A 16396-nucleotide genomic window follows, 5' to 3' on the forward strand; every position below is an offset into this window, starting at 1 on the left:
GGTTAACTTTTCTTTAGTAGATGCCCTTTAAAACTTTGAGGGTAAACTCGAAATGAAAAGTTTAAATATAATAATATTTGCTAGCGGTGGGATTAGACAGTGGGATTGGTGGGATTAGACGGTTACAGCAAATCTATAGATTACTAGTTACATATTTTATCATTAATTTTTGCTACAATATATTTGGTCTTTAAATCCTTTTCTAGAACACAATTTTTTTTAATAAAATGTTTTAGTTAAATAAAAAAAAGTGATTAATGTTAATTTTATAATAATAAAATAGTTTTAATCTAATATAATAATAACAATAATAATAATTCATTTATAACTTTGATCAAACCAATTCAACTCAAAAATCATTTTCGTTTGTTTATAAACTTCATATTTTAGATTAAATTTCAATGAATTTTGTTCACACATTGATAAATATTTAAAAAAATTAATAACATTAAATATTTAACTTACAAAATAATTATTCAGAAACAGTTAGATTAACAACGGATTAAAAATAAATTATTATTATATTTTAAAATTTTTACGAATACGTAAATTCATTACATTTCCTTTATGGTTAATTTCAGGTTAGATATATTTCTATAAATTGATAATTTAAAAAGAATAAAGACGAAATCGAGGCCGACCTTTTTCTTAGGCACTATACGGTATAATATATTTAGTGTTTAAATGAATATAAATTGTATTTCTATTTCCTTCTAATTTAATCTCTTACCTGATTTTGTTGTGTATTCATTTGAATATTATGTTAAGCTACTTTGAGATCAGATTTGAAAAACATAATCTGATTGGCATGACGACTTCTTTTTCTTTTGTATTTGTTTTATATCGGTGTTTGGGGACTTCGCATTTCATTATCTAATGAGATTATATATAACTTTATTTAGACATGTAATAGGCCAAGCCCTTCTTTAGGCGTTTTCTTCTAAGCTTTCCCTAAAGGTTTAAAATGCGTCTAGGGATATTTTTTCACATCCTTATAAGGAATGATTTGTTCTCCTCCCCCAATCAATGTGGGGTCTCACAATCCCTTCAAGACCTAGCGTTCTCGCTGGCACTCGTTCCCATCTCCAATTGATGTGGGACCTCCCAATCTACTCCCTTCGAGACCCAGCCTCCTTGTTGGCATACTACCTCGTGTCCACCCCCCTTGGGGCTTAGCCTTCTCTCTGGCACATCACTAGTTACTAGAAATCTAGGATAGTTACACATTATTTTTCTAGGAACCTTCACAAATTTGTATAATTAAATAATTAACCTCTTACTTAGGGGTATCTGTCTTAACCAGTTGAATTATATTCATGTTAACGATTATTTAAGGGTGGTACTGTGATCCCCAAGTAATGGAGAGGTACACGAATGAACTTGGACCACATCTGAACCATAGCGATCCTAAGCATAAGATAAGTAGGAAAAATTTAGAAAATTTGAAAGTCACTACCTATACCAACAAAATTTAGAAAATTAAAATCTATAAAGTCGAGCGTGTTTTGTTTGAAGCAATACTCAGTTGGGTGACCCCCTAGAGATTTCCCCAAGAAGCATGTAAGCAAGGACAACAGGTAGAAGTGGCTCATGTTGTTCTGTGGGGATAGTCTTCATTCTTAGAAGCGGGAAGTTATATGACATTATTTTTTCTTCGAGCAATCCAGATATTTTGTAATTTTATAGAAATTTAGAGGGGACTAAAAAAAAAAAAAAATCAACCATATGATATAAAGAAAGGTAGCTGTCTAGTCTTGTAGTCTAATTTGAGAGCACTAGCTTAGGGTTTATTTCCAGATACTTCGAACAAATTGAAGTCCCTTCAAACTCAAAATATTATTATGCTCTTACAACAATTTATTGATATACTCGGATGAGAGGTCGTTAGACTCTTTTAAGACAATACATTGTAAGGTAGTGCGTTCAGAAAGCTCGGTGACTCGAACAGTCAATCAACCCAATCTAATTTATGCCCTTTCAGTTGGGTTATCAACCTATTTCGGTCGAGTTGAGTTGAAATAAATTATATATATATATATATATATATATTATTTTATTAAGAACAAAAATTTAAGTCTATGAAACGAAATTTTTTGAAATAATTATTGAAATTGAACTGCTATTCAACGTATGAAAATAAATATTTCACATTTTAATGAGAAAGGACAAAATTACGTAGCGACAAGTGAATCGGTCCAATCCTATCCATAAACATAAGAAATAACAGTTAGGTAGTAAATTATTATTCGGTTGAGTTTGTTACAATTTATTTATTTCAATGAGAAAGGAATAAAGTTATGCATAAACAAAAATTTAATTATACCTAAAAACAATATAATTGGAAAAAAATTAAAAATACATTTTGAAAAAAGCATGCAAATTAATAGGCCCACAATATTAAAATATTTAAAGAAATATTTGACACGTGCTGATCTGTAATTGAAGGACAGAGTGTCTTGCTAAACTGCACACGAGTGTATTTTAGAAAATGAATTAAAATTTAATGATATAATATCCATTAAATCTTTATAGTAAAATCTAATATTCAATTTAATACCCATTATTTAAAAATTAAATTTTTGGATACCAAAATATATATATATTTTTAATTATAGAATTAATTGTTTGTTTATTTTTTCTCTCTATAAATATGAATTGTTTTATATGCTTTCTTCTTCATCTCTTACTGTGAAAGAAAATGGCGGCGCCCAATAATTTTCTGCTCATAATTTTCAACTGTGTTCTTATCCTCCAAAACGCACCGTTTTTGGCAGTGGCTTTACCTCTACCGGAGCCCATCTCGGCGAAGCTCAGAAATGATTCCCAGACGATTAAATTGGCTTCCACGGATTATGGCCGGATTATTGAAGAGAAGCCTTACGGCGTTTTCTTTCCGGTGAACGGCAGCGACATCGCCGGGCTGATACAGTTCATGTATGGGAGTCCGACGCCGATGGATATTGCTGCCCGCGGTCATGGGCATTCCGTCCAGGGGCAGTCCTTGGTGGAGAACGGAATTGTGGTGAATATGACGTCGCTCGGCGGTCTGGACGGCAGAATTGTGGTGTCGACTACGACGGCGTTGGGTCCGTATGCTGACGTGGGCGGCGAGCAGCTGTGGATTGATGTGTTGCATGCGACGATGGCGAAGGGGCTTACCCCGTTGTCGTTGACGGATTATTTGCGTCTGACCGTCGGAGGGACGCTGTCTAACGCCGGAATTGGTGGTCAGACGTTTCGGTTTGGGCCTCAGATCAGCAATGTTCTTGAACTTGACGTAGTAACTGGTATCTCTCTAAATCTTTGTTTGGGTATGGTTCTCCTGTTGGGTTGGAGAGGGGAACTAAACCTTCGTTGTAAGGGCGTGGATATCTCTCAACATAGACGCGTTTTAAAATTTTGAGGGAAACCCTTGAAGGGAATCTTTAAAGAGGATAATATATACTAGCGGTGAGATTAAACTATTGTTACAAATGGTGTCAGAGCTAGACGCCGAGTGGTGTGCCAGCGAGGACGCTGGCCCTAAAGGGGTGGATTATGAGATCCCACGTTGGATGGAGAGGTGAACGAAACATTGCTCATAACAGTGTGGATACCTGTGATGTTCCACATTGGTTGGGGAGGAGAACAAACCATCCTTTATAAGGGTGTGGAAACCTTCCCGCGTTTTAAAGCCTTGAGGGAAGCCCGAAAGGGAAAGCTCAAAGAGTATAATATTTGGGTCGTTACACTATCTCTTCTTGAGAGAAGGAGGAAGAACCCTATAAATATAATATTTGTTTAAAATATGTTTTTTTTTTTAATATTTAATAAATTTTTAGTGAAATTTGGAAAACAAAAATGTTGACTTGATTTGGTTTTTAAAAATATTGTAAGAAATTAATAATAAAATAAAGAAATTCATAGGTAAAAGTATGGTTGACCTAATAATCCTTCTTACCATACTATTACCAAGCCTTAATTACCTTATATAACTTTTTACCATACCATTATTTACCATATAAATCTTCTTACCATGTCGTCACCAAGCCTTAATTTTACCTTATACGCCTTCTTACCATGCTGCCATGCATGGAAAGAGTAATGATTTTCGATTTGAATTATTTTAATTTTAGAGAATAAAAACCCTGTCTTTTATTATCATAATTAATTGAAAATTATGCATTAATTACATAATTAATGGGTTTGGAAAAATGTGTTCAATTGTAACGTCGTATATTCATTTAATTGAGAAAAAAAACATATTTTCTTTTGTTCAATACCTTACTGGATTTAGAGGTTCGAATTTCTGAATTTTAAAAGGAAAGTATATCTTAAACTATAGTTAATAGTTTCTTTCGTTTGAACAACAGGAAAAGGAGAATTGTTGACGTGCTCTCCTACCAACAATCCTGAGCTCTTTTACGGTGCCCTTGGTGGTTTGGGTCAGTTCGGTGTGATTACTCGAGCTAGAATCCCCCTTGGCCCGGCGCCCACGAGGGTCTCTCCCTCTCTCTCTCTCTCTCTCTACCTTGTTTTTAATATTTTTTTTTAAAATGTGGATTAAGGTTAATAAGATTGTATTTTCTTTCTTAAAGGCTAAATGGGTTCGGATGCTTTACACCAACTTCTCTGCATTTACAAGTGATCAAGAACTTTTGATATCCAACAATGGAAAAGAGAAATCCAACGGCCTTAATTACCTTGAAGGTTTGCTTTTGCTAGAATTAAAAGCACCTGATAATTCCTCCTTCTACCCTCTACCCGACCAGCCCAAGATATCCTCCCTTATCACTCAATACGGCATCGTTTATGTCCTTGAAGTCGTCAAGTATTATGATCAACAATCAGCTGGTTCCGTTGACCAGGTTTGACTCGTAGCCGTCATAATTTAATCATATAAAACTGTCAATCACATTATTCTAATTTTTTTTAATAATATATTCATGTGTAGGACCTTGAGAAATTGTTGACGGGGTTGAGATTTGAGGCCGGATTGAAGTTCATTAAAGATGTTTCGTACGAAGAGTTTCTAGATCGAGTTCACACCGACGAAGTAGCGTTAAGATCTCTCGGGTTATGGGACGTTCCTCATCCGTGGCTAAATCTTTTCATTCCAAAGTCGAAACTTTTCGAATTTGAATGGGGTGTTTATAGAAGCATTATTCAAAAGCGTAAACTCAGTTCAGGCGTCCTCCTCTTCTACCCGATGTTCAAAAACAAGTAAGTTTAATCATTCATTCATTCATATTCTTAACAAAACGTTACGATAAAAAGCTTGACAAAGCACGATCGTTTTACAGATGGGACGAGAAGACCTCCGCCGTGATACCCGACGAGGACGTGTTCTACACGGCCGGGTTTCTTTTCTCGAGCGGATTCGATAATTGGCAAACGTTTGAGGAACATAATAGAGACATATTGAAGTTCTGTGCTGAAGCTGGAATTGGAGCTAAGCTGTATCTTCCACATTTTGAAAGTCAAAAGGAATGGGTTGACCATTTTGGTCGGAAATGGCCTGTTTTCCAGCAGAGGAAGGCCTTGTTTGACCCTAAACACTTGCTCTCTCCGGGACAGAAAATTTTCTAATTTCTTTTAATTTCTACTTTAAATAAATTAAATGTATTACATTTAATATTAAAAAAAAAATTATAAAACAAAATATGGTAAACTTTGAACATGGGCTTCTAGTTAGTGGGCCGGGCCCAAACTACTGCAAACGTAGCCCATGTCTTTTTTTTTTTAATTTTAAAATAATTTTAATCAATAATGAATTTGAGGAGTAAATTTCAAATATATGAGAGGAGAATTACAAAAATATCCTTGGAATATAAATATTAAAATATACGGTGACTGAGATGGTTGATCAAAGTCAAGAACGTGCAATAATGTGAAAGCATCAGAAGAATTTGAAATTTCTCAAGTTTGTCTTCAAAAGACGATACAAGTGAATCATTATCTATTAGCTCAAAAAAGCGATACTCAGGATCTACGCAAGGACTTACCTACCGACCGGTTTAGGTAAGTTTCTAATATGATGAGAGACGTCGTTTTTTGAAGGAAGAAAATGAAGAAAATAGACGATTACTTCTTGAGTCGGACAAATGACATTGTTTTTAAAGGAACATAGACCTTCTGGAGCTGATCTATCCACGTACTTTCTCGAGATATCTTCATCACATGAATTGATAGTTTCTTGAATACGAGAATTAATCCGACGTGTATTGAAAGATTCAAAAGGGTGATTTTGCAAACCTTAATGGATTTTTATGAGAATCATAGAGATTTTAGGGTATCAATAATTAAGATTTTTTGCCGGCTTTATTCCTTAACCTTTTTTACTGTCATCCACACAATCATCTATAATCATCATTAACACCCTAAATATATTTATTTATTTTTATATATTTTTCTTTAATGCATTTATTATTTTACTAAATTAATTAATTATGTACACGTAGATTCTTGCACACGTTCACGTCTAGAGAATAATGATGATTGCATCTCATTTGTGATCCAGCTATGTCAATTATTTTATGATAAACCAACTCGATCAGAATCAATTTGGTTCAATTCCTCGCACTGTTATTGTATGATAAACTTGTGATTGAGAAGAGATAAACATTATTATATGTAAATTGAGATACATGGAACATGTCGGTATTCCAGTAAAGACGAGGCGGTGTGCCAGTAAGGACGCTGGGCTCCAAAGGGGGTGGATGTGGGGGCAGTCCCACATCGATTAGAGGAAGGAAAGAGTGCCATCCAGGACGTTGGGTCTCGAAGGGGGGAGGAGGACAATCCACAATTTATAAGGGTGTGAAAACCTTCCCCTAGCAGACGCGTTTTAAAGCCTTGAGAGAGGACAATATCTGCTACCGGTGGATCTAGGCCGTTACAGTCAGATTCTGATTGTTACGAGTTGAGGGAATGACCCCTTAGCCTTTGATTTCCACTTTGAAGAGAGGATATAGTATCTTTGATACGGTTTAATTCTAAATCGGAGACAATATACGATGATGTTACTGATGAGTTCATAGCATTTATGTCGAAATTTGATCAGTCATTTCATTTTTTCTCACAAGATTGATCACTGAATTAATCTCTTGATTCGATTAATAGTTCCTACAAATTTAAACCCGTAATTGATAAACAATGCATTATGTTAAACACGATCAAATTTAAGACATTCCGACTTCACGTGATACTCAAAGATGACAAGAAATTAAAAGCATGGTGAGAATTTGGGAGGTAGGTAGGACAGTACTTGAGTTTGCAGCCAGCCCTGCTTTATGCTACTAATGTTGTGATATCATCACCATCCATCAACATCAAAGCAAACAAAGAGGGACCCATGAACCAAACCCTAATTTTGTTTAATCGTCGAACTTCGATTAGGTTTATAATTCAACTAAACTTGTCGTGTAGGTCAAGTTGAGTTCATCGATTTTTCCATATAGTTGGGCAACAAAAATTTTTTTTTTTGAAAAAAAGAGAAAAATTAGCATTTTCCCTTTCTTTTGATACGTCCTATCAAACCCAATATTGGAAGGTACTTTAGGCACCGTCCTTCTTTCAAATTCAACCGTCGTATCTCGTCATCATCTCTCCAAATCTTCTATCTTCTACACTCAAAATATCTCTATCACATCTCTCGATCTCTTCTTCTTCTTACTCTATTCGAGTCAATAGTTGTAATAGCCCACCTCTCCCACTAGTAGACATTGTCTGCTTTGGCTCGTTACGTATAGTCATCAACCTCACGGTTTAAAAATGCACCTATTAGGGAGACATTTCTACACCCTTATAAGAAATGCTTCGTTCCCCTCTTTAATCGATGTGAGATCTCACAATCCACCCCCTTGCTGGCACACCGCCTGGTGTCTGGTTCTGATACCATTTGGTATGACCCAAGCCCACCAATAACAAATATTACCCGCTTTGGCCCATTACATATTTTGTTTCATTCTCCAATCGACGTGGGATCTCACAAAAGTCTAGTCCAAATCTACCTATCTCAATTGCATCAAAACACGAGACCCTTATACCTTCTCGACTAATCTCGTAAGATCTGGATGGACGAACGAGCGTTTTCTCGAAGGAGCGAGATTTTGGTGCGTTGAAAATAGAAGAAAATAGGGAGGGGAAACTATATGGTTGATGTGTTTTTTGTCTTTATAAATCTCTGATTTTGAAGCCCCCTATTGTACAGACAGTGCCCACAAAAGTAACCCAACTTGGTGTCATCACTTTCCTCCTTCCACCAAATGGTTAATAAAATTTAATTAATATATTTGAATTAATAATATTTGATAATATAAATTTTATTTTTTTCTTTTATTTTCTCCTATAATTATTTTTTTTATTTAATTTATAAAAAGTGGAATAATTTCATAATCGTGGGAATGAATAGTAAAAAAATTAAATGTGTGCCGAAAAAGCGGTTGGAATGGAACAACTCAATAAAAGCATAACTATAAAGTTCAATACTCCTCTCTTTTCTTTCGTTGTCCACACAAGGAATTCGAGAACATTGACATTAAAATGATCTAATGTCGGGATTGACCTAAAACTATTACTAGTAGATATTGTATGTTTTTGTCTGTTACGTATAAACGTCAGTCTCACGAATTTTAAAACGTGTTTACTAAAGAGGTTTCCACAACTTAGAAGTACTGATATTGTCCGTTTGTGTCCGTTACGTATCGTCGTCAGCCTCACGATTTTTAAAACGTGGCTATTAGAGAGAGGTTTCACGTGTTTAGGCCTTATAAGAAATGCTTTATTTTGCTTGTTATGTACCATCATCAGTCTCATAGTTTTTAAAACGTGTCTACTAGAGAGAGATTTTCATGCCTTTAGGTAATGTTTTGTTTTCCTCTCTAACCGATATGGAATCTCACAATCCACTCCCATTGGGGCTAGCGTTCTTATTGGCACACCCGCTCGGTCTCTTACTCTTCTGATACCATTTGTAACAGTTCAAACCCACTTTTAGCAGATATTGTCCGTCCGCTTTGTCGCATTCGCTATCAGCTTCACAATTTTTAAAAACACATTTCCTAGGGAGAGACTTCCACGTCCTTATAAAAAATGTTTTGTTCCCCTCTCCAGCTGACCGGAGATCTCACGATTTTTGTCAAGTATTCTAATAGATTTCTACTCTTAACGATAGTTTTGAAACGTTTATAAAAAGTTAAAAGTTAAAATATTATTATTATTATTATTATTATTATAATATATGTTATATTAAGTTTTGGAAAAGAAAATAAAAAGAGTGACATATTATTCAATATATATGATATATTCTCATATATATATTTTGGTATGTCCAATAATTGGAAGGCTTGCTTTCCTCGTGCGTGGTGCAATACCAACATTATTACTACCAATGCCCAAAATTAAATCTCAACCGTTCATCCCATCCATGGTAATGGAATAATTAATAGAAAACCTCGAGCGTCACATGTCCACCAGCTTCCATTTTGGCTCGCCCCCGAATCACATCCTACTAGGAGGGCTTCCACTTCGATAAGATCTATGGCAGCCCATCAAGTACCAAATTTAAATTCGAACCCGAGTATCATACACTGATCAATTACAAAGAACGAGAGAATGCATAGGAGGTTCTTGTGTTCGGTAACATTGATATAATTGACACAAAGTTGGGAATAGGTAGTACATATCATTCAACGCATTTGAGGACTCGAAAACAAGATAAGGATGTGTCGTGACATTCGATATTGGGTAGCTTAAATTCCAAATATAATATGATAGTAAGGGAAGGAAGGAACAATAATAGAGCATATATTATTATATTCATTACATGAATACATTATACACTTAAAAACTATATATTATACACATAATTTGAAGGACCACGTGATATCATATTTTTGGTGGGTTGGATCCCCATAAAGATTTGGGAGTATCTTTACATATTTAGTCCCCCCCATCTCTCCATGCGAGAGGAAAAGAGGAGGGAGGGGGGGAAGCCTTCTCTTGCGTACAATGTACAATTTCCTTTCCCTTTCATTGCCCACACAACCAAACTATCACTATTCATGCATATGCCAAAAACATACCTTTTACTTTACTTGTTTTCGGATATCGATGGAGATGTAACGAGGTCGATTAAACCGGTTAAGAGGGCAAAGAGTAATTGATTGAGTTTGTATTAGTCGAGATTCGTGAATCTGGAAGTGTGATGCTCGAGTAAAAGTGGAGTACGTGAATGGGTCGAGAGCATATTCGAATGAAAGTGATCATGGGGATAGGATGACGACTAAGAAAAACTTACTATCTATATGTGAGATCCCATATTGATTAGAGAGAGGAACGAGTGCTAGCGAGAACACTGGGCTCTGAGGGGGTGGATTGTGAGATCCCTTATTGATTGGAGAGGGGAACGAGTGCTAGCGAGGACACTGGGCTCCGAGGGGGTGGATTGTGAGATCTCAAATCGGTTGGAGAGAGGAACGAAGCATTCTTTATAAGGGTGTGAAAACCTCTCCCTACAGTGGGTTTGGGGCGGTTAAACAGTGCACCTTCATATTTTGGTGGCTCAGTCATGGAACTTCAAAGTTAAGTATGATTTTCTTGGAGTCTTCGTACGAGTGAAGACAAAACATGCGGAAGGAATTAATGTTGGTCTCTATGAAGATAATCTTCATCGGAGAATGTCATGACAATCAAATATCCGATTAGCTCCCTTAAGCAATCATCCAATAACATCTCGACGTTATTCCATGACATGGCATGTGGAAAAAAAACATAATACCCAAAAGAAAATATTAAATATTTTTAGTTCAGGCAAAAAAAAAAAAGAAAAAAAAGCTTTTAAATGATTTATAGTACTAAATAATAATAATAATAATGTAGTAAAGATGGTTGATAATTGTTGATTATGTTGCAATTCCGACAGCATGGGACTGACAGCCCCGATTTGTCCCCATTATAAAATAATATTAATTCTACACCAAATAAAATAATAATAATAATAATAATAATAAGTAGATTATTTATTTATTAATGTATTTTTTTAATGGAAAACCATTGTGTCATAACCCATAAAAAATTAATTATTTAGTCCCATTTTAGCCCCCTAAAGATCCAACAATTCACAATAATATTCTAAATGTCTCTCCCTTTTATTGCATTATTCGCATCCATAATATTATAATATATTCTTTTTTTATTTACTATTATAATATAATTTTTTGATATAAAAAAAAATGTTGAAATTGGTTGTAATTTTGAAGTATTTTGGGTGTAATTTAGATTGACCAAACTCCACTAACGTTGACCTAGTCAACAAATTCAACGGTCGTGATTTGCTAAAGTGGCACACGTAATGTCCCTTGGATTTTCACCCACGTTCTCCTTCCACGTGCATATATATCATTAATCCAAAAAAATATTTCTAATTTTTATAATAATTTAAAAGTACGTTGGATTGTAACCCTATTTCTACACTAACAGGTTGACTAAAAAAAAATGTCAACTCGCAACTCGAATTTTCAATTTAAAATTTTGATTTGGTTAGATTGCTCGAGTTGGTAGGATAATCGAACATCTTTAATAATTTTTAGATTTTGATAAAAAAAAAATTAAAATAACACAACACCCAAATTCCATTCATACCGCGTCGTCGTTTTTCCCAATCAGGATTATATCCGATTTCATTCAAAAATATACATTTCTCTGTAAGCTTTGATTGCCCATATTTTATAATTACTCTTTGAGGAAAAAAACGAATCTACAGCGACGTGGCGTTTAGTAAAAAAGATATTCTTTTTTTCTCAAAATCTTTCCAATAAAAAAGAAAAAAGAAATGTTATGGAAATATATCCACAAATATAACTATTAAATCATATTGATTTTATTCTATAGTCTGAATATTAATACCTACCTAGATGCATAATTTATTCACATATTAATATCTACTTTTATTTTGCAACAATTGCTACCTATATTTGTAGGTATAATATATATTTTTTTTCAAATAATAATACTTTTCTATTCACATTAGTCAATAAAAGCTCCTACTTTAATTAATGACGATATATTTTCAAAATAATTTTAGCCACATGCAAAAAAGTCAATGCAAACTCCCATCTAAAAACGTACGTTAAATATTTTTTCATATTTCAGTTGGTCAATTGCAGATAGCAATACAAAGACTATATTATATATATATATATATATTATTTATTTATGTGCCAAAACTATATTATAATATTAAAATTTAAATTATTATATTATAAAAATCAATAATAAATTTTGTGGAGATGAAAATTGAAATAGGAGTTGGGTATGGGGAACGAGAACACGTGGACATTTCTAAGGAGGTGGAAGACAATAAATAATGAAATAAAAAAGAAATTAAATAATAATAATAATATGATTTGTCGGGTACTCAAAATTTTGGCTATAAATACATGGGTCTGCTCATCCTTTCTCTCGCCAACTCAATTATAATTATTCTCTCTCTTCTTTCTCTCTCTTAAAATGGCTATCAACTTTTCCATTCCAGCTTATTTCGGATACATGCTTTCCATAACCCGTCTCAAATCCTTCATACCCAAATCCCTTTTCCCCGACGACGATATCACCGCCGTCGCCACCAATCTCCGCCACGACTCCGCCGCTCTTAATTCCGCTGCTACTGATTTCGGCCACATGGTCACCGACCCACCGGCCGCTGTTCTCTTCCCATCGTCTATAAACGACATAATCAGTTTAATCAAACTAGCCAACTCCCGTCCCGTTCCTTTCAACATCGCCGCTAAGGGCTGCGGCCACTCTGTCCGCGGCCAGGCAATGGCGCGAAATGGCGTTGTTGTTGAGATGGCTTCGTTGAATAATCCCACCAGAATTTCTGTCTCCGGTAACGCCTCCGACGGTTTCTTTGCCGATGTTGGTGGTGAGCAGATGTGGATTGATGTGCTTAATGCCACTCTTAAGCATGGACTTGCACCCACGTCGTGGACCGATTATCTTTACCTCACTGTCGGCGGGACCTTGTCGAACGCTGGCATTAGCGGCCAGACGTTCCGATACGGCCCGCAGATTAGCAACGTCGTCGAACTCGACGTCATTACAGGTATTTTGTCTGTTACCAAATATTGACCACTTTAGCTCACAATGTTCTCAGTTTCATTGGGGCCCACATCTTCGCTAGCACCTGATGTCTAGCGTATATATATATATATATATATACCTGTTACCAGATATTGATCACTTTAGCTCACAATGTTCTCAGCTTCATTGGGGCCCACATCTTCACATGTCTAGCATATATATATATATATATACCTGTTACCAGATATTGACCACTTTAGCTCACAAGGTTTTCAATTTCATTGCGCCCACGTCTTTACTAGCACCCTGTCTGATGTCTAGCTTTGATATCATTATATATTGTTCTCTTTAGTCCCTATATATATACCTATTACCAGATATTGACCACTTTAACTCACAATGTTCTCAGTTTCATTGGGGCCTACATCTTCGTTAGCACCCTGTCCGATGTCTAGCTTTAATATCATTATATATTGTTCTTCTTTGGTCCATATATATATATATATATATATATATATATATATATATATATATATTTATTTATTTATTTATTAAAAAATGAGAGATATTATATGTTTGTGTGTATTGCAGGGAAAGGAGATCTTGTAAGCTGTTCAGCAGAAAGGAACTGGGAACTCTTCCATTCAGTCCTGGGTGGTTTAGGCCAATTTGGAATCATTATTCGGGCTAGGATTCCCTTATTCCCAGCTCCAAACAGGGTACAATTTTATATTGACCCACCACAAAAATAAATTTTTTTAAAAATAAAATAAATAAATAAATAAATAAACAATTTATTTATTGGTTTGGGTGTTAGGTTAAGTGGGTTAGAATGCTGTACACCAATTTCAGTGAGTTCACCGAAGATCAAGAACGATTGATCTCAATCAATGGAAGCAAACAAAACGGTGCGTTGGACTACTTGGAGGGTTTACTTCTAATGCATGACGGTCCCCCAGACAATTGGAGATCCTCTTTTTTCCCTCCCTCTCATCACTCCACAATCATCTCTTTAGTTAACCAACACTCCATCATATACTGTCTAGAAGTTGCTAAATATTACGATCATACCTCTCGACACACCCTCGACAAGGTACGATCCCGATCACGTCCCCTATTTTTAACCTAACCCCATTTTCGATAACCCATTTCGTGCCTTTCTGTAGGAACTCGATGATTCGTTAAACGGGTTACGCTTCTTATCTGGATATAAGTTCGAGAAAGATGTATCGTACGTTGAATTCCTTAATAGGGTTCGAAGTGGAGAGCTAAGCTTGAAGTCACAAGGGTTATGGGACGTTCCTCATCCGTGGCTAAATCTCTTCGTTCCGAAATCCCGTATTGCCGAATTCAACTCGGGGGTTTTTAAGGATATCGTTCTCAAACGGAAAATGAACAACGGGCCGATACTCGTGTACCCGATGAATAGGAGCAAGTAATTATTATTTTTTTTTGGTTTTGAATATAGAAATGTAGGGTGTGGATTAAATTTAAAAAGTGATGTGGATTAATGAACAGGTGGGATGATAGAATGACAGCGGTTATACCTGATGAAGAGGTTTTTTACACGATAGGGTTCTTGAATTCAAGTGGGTTTGATGATTGGGAAGCCATGGATGAGGTGAACAAGGAGATATTAAGGTTCTGCAACAGTGTGGATATGAAGATCAAGCAGTATCTTCCTCATTACAGAACACAAGCCGATTGGGCGAATCATTTTGGTCACAAATGGAACAGGATTCAAGACACCAAAAAACAATTTGATCCCAATATGATTTTGTCTCCTGGACACAAAATTTTTAATTCGTGAATCTTTATAATAATAATAAATTATTATTATTATGTCTATGTTTATCGAAACATTCTTTATAAGGGTGTCGGGGAGAATAATTATTCTCATAATTATTGAATAATTAAATTAGATAGAGAAATAATAATAATTTAATGAAAGCTAATTCCCATAATTATTGCATTAAAAGTAAATAAGAGGATATAATAATAATAGTAAATTTAGATGGCACGTGGGGGGGCCTGTCGCCATATTATATTACGGCGACAAAAGAACAGACGCATCGACCATATAATTCATACCATACTAAAAAGTTTATTATTGTTATTTATTTATTTATTTTTAAAAAATAGAATTCTTTTTAGGGGTAATTTGGATACAAATTAATTTTAAATAAATAAATTTAAGATTTTTTTTTGTATTGTAAATACACGGACTAAATTTATATATTTGAAAAATCGAGACTAAAATTGTGATGTCCCACGTTGGTTGGGAGGAGAACAAACCACATTTATAAGGGTGTGGAACTTTCCCCTAGCAGACGCGTTTTAAAGCCTTGAGGGGAAGCTCGAAATGGAAAGCCAAAATAGGACAATATCTGCTAGTGGTGGATCTGAGTCGTTATAAATGGTATTAGAGCCAGACACCGGACGATATGTGCCAACCTTCTTGCTGTTCTTTGAATGGGGTAAACATGAGGCAGTGTGCCAGTAAGGACGTTGGCCCCAAAGGGAGGTGGATTTGGGGTCGGTCCCACATATCGATTGGAGGGAGAAAAGAGTGCCAGCGAGGACACTGGGCTTTGAAGGGGGTGGATTGTGATGTCCCACATTGGTTGGGGAGGAGAACAAACCACACTTTATAAGAGTGTGGAAACCTTCTCCTAACAGACTTATTTTAAAGTAACCAAAAAAGGACAATATCTGCCGGTGGTTTATCTGTACAAAATTTAGTATATAAAAAAAAAAAAAAAAAAAGATGTTTTCAACTCTTACTGCAAACTGCAGGCATTTAGGGGACATGGAGGCTTCAAAAGCCTTCTTCTCTGCAATATTTTTTTGACTTTTGTTTTCCATCATTCTGTTTATTTATTTATTTATTTAATAAAAATTATTTATTATTCTCCTTGTTGGGAAGCAAAGCATCCGAATTAAACGTATTTTGTTTTAATTAATTATTATTGAAGAACAAAATGATTAGAAAAAAAGAGGCCTAAATTAATATATTTATATTATTTATAAAAAGTTTTGAGGTTTTATTATATGTTGTGGATATTCCTCTAACATGCGTGGCCGACCAACCCAATTTTTACCCTTTTTTTGCCCCCAAATATTGCCTTTTTGCTTCTACACAAAAAGGGCCTAACTCTCCCTTTTATTTTAGGTCTAATATAATATTAGATTCTTAATTATCTTGTTGCGATCCGGTTCCAATTTGATCACCCGACTCAAATTTGGTCGGATGACTTTGATCATTAAGGTTTCGTTTGATAATTATTTGATTTTCGAATACGGAAAGGACTTCTGTTGGTCGGTAGAGATACAA

General features: G+C 35.1%; 2 protein-coding genes across 2 annotated transcripts; both read left to right on the top strand.

Moving 5' to 3' along the window:
* The first annotated feature begins 2671 nt into the window (after positions 1 to 2671).
* Positions 2672 to 5735, top strand: LOC111780059 (cytokinin dehydrogenase 3). The gene is made up of 5 exons (XM_023660322.2): positions 2672 to 3287; positions 4353 to 4480; positions 4578 to 4847; positions 4934 to 5202; positions 5283 to 5735. The coding sequence occupies exons 1-5, from the start codon at positions 2699 to 2701 to the stop codon at positions 5566 to 5568; spliced, it is 1542 nt and encodes a 513-aa protein (XP_023516090.2). The 5' UTR covers positions 2672 to 2698; the 3' UTR covers positions 5569 to 5735.
* A 6711-nt stretch (positions 5736 to 12446) lies between these two features.
* LOC111780058 (cytokinin dehydrogenase 3) lies at positions 12447 to 14910 on the top strand. Its single transcript, XM_023660321.2, has 5 exons — positions 12447 to 13084; positions 13654 to 13781; positions 13880 to 14155; positions 14229 to 14497; positions 14581 to 14910. Exons 1-5 carry the CDS (start codon positions 12490 to 12492, stop codon positions 14870 to 14872), a joined length of 1560 nt encoding a protein of 519 aa, XP_023516089.2. The 5' UTR covers positions 12447 to 12489; the 3' UTR covers positions 14873 to 14910.
* The last annotated feature ends 1486 nt before the right edge of the window (positions 14911 to 16396 follow it).

This window comes from Cucurbita pepo, chromosome 18 (genome assembly GCF_057944985.1).
Source record: "Cucurbita pepo subsp. pepo isolate OVF chromosome 18, ASM5794498v1, whole genome shotgun sequence".
Lineage (NCBI taxonomy): Eukaryota > Viridiplantae > Streptophyta > Magnoliopsida > Cucurbitales > Cucurbitaceae > Cucurbita > Cucurbita pepo.

Coding starts and splice junctions, on each gene's coding strand:
- LOC111780059 (XM_023660322.2), top strand. CDS start 2,699: ATGGCGGCGCCCAATAATTTTCTGCTCATAATTTTCAACTGTGTTCTT. Junction 3,288..4,352: donor TGAACTTGACGTAGTAACTG/GTATCTCTCTAA, acceptor TTTGAACAACAG/GAAAAGGAGAATTGTTGACG. Junction 4,848..4,933: donor CAGCTGGTTCCGTTGACCAG/GTTTGACTCGTA, acceptor ATTCATGTGTAG/GACCTTGAGAAATTGTTGAC.
- LOC111780058 (XM_023660321.2), top strand. CDS start 12,490: ATGGCTATCAACTTTTCCATTCCAGCTTATTTCGGATACATGCTTTCC. Junction 13,085..13,653: donor CGAACTCGACGTCATTACAG/GTATTTTGTCTG, acceptor TGTGTATTGCAG/GGAAAGGAGATCTTGTAAGC. Junction 14,156..14,228: donor CTCGACACACCCTCGACAAG/GTACGATCCCGA, acceptor GCCTTTCTGTAG/GAACTCGATGATTCGTTAAA.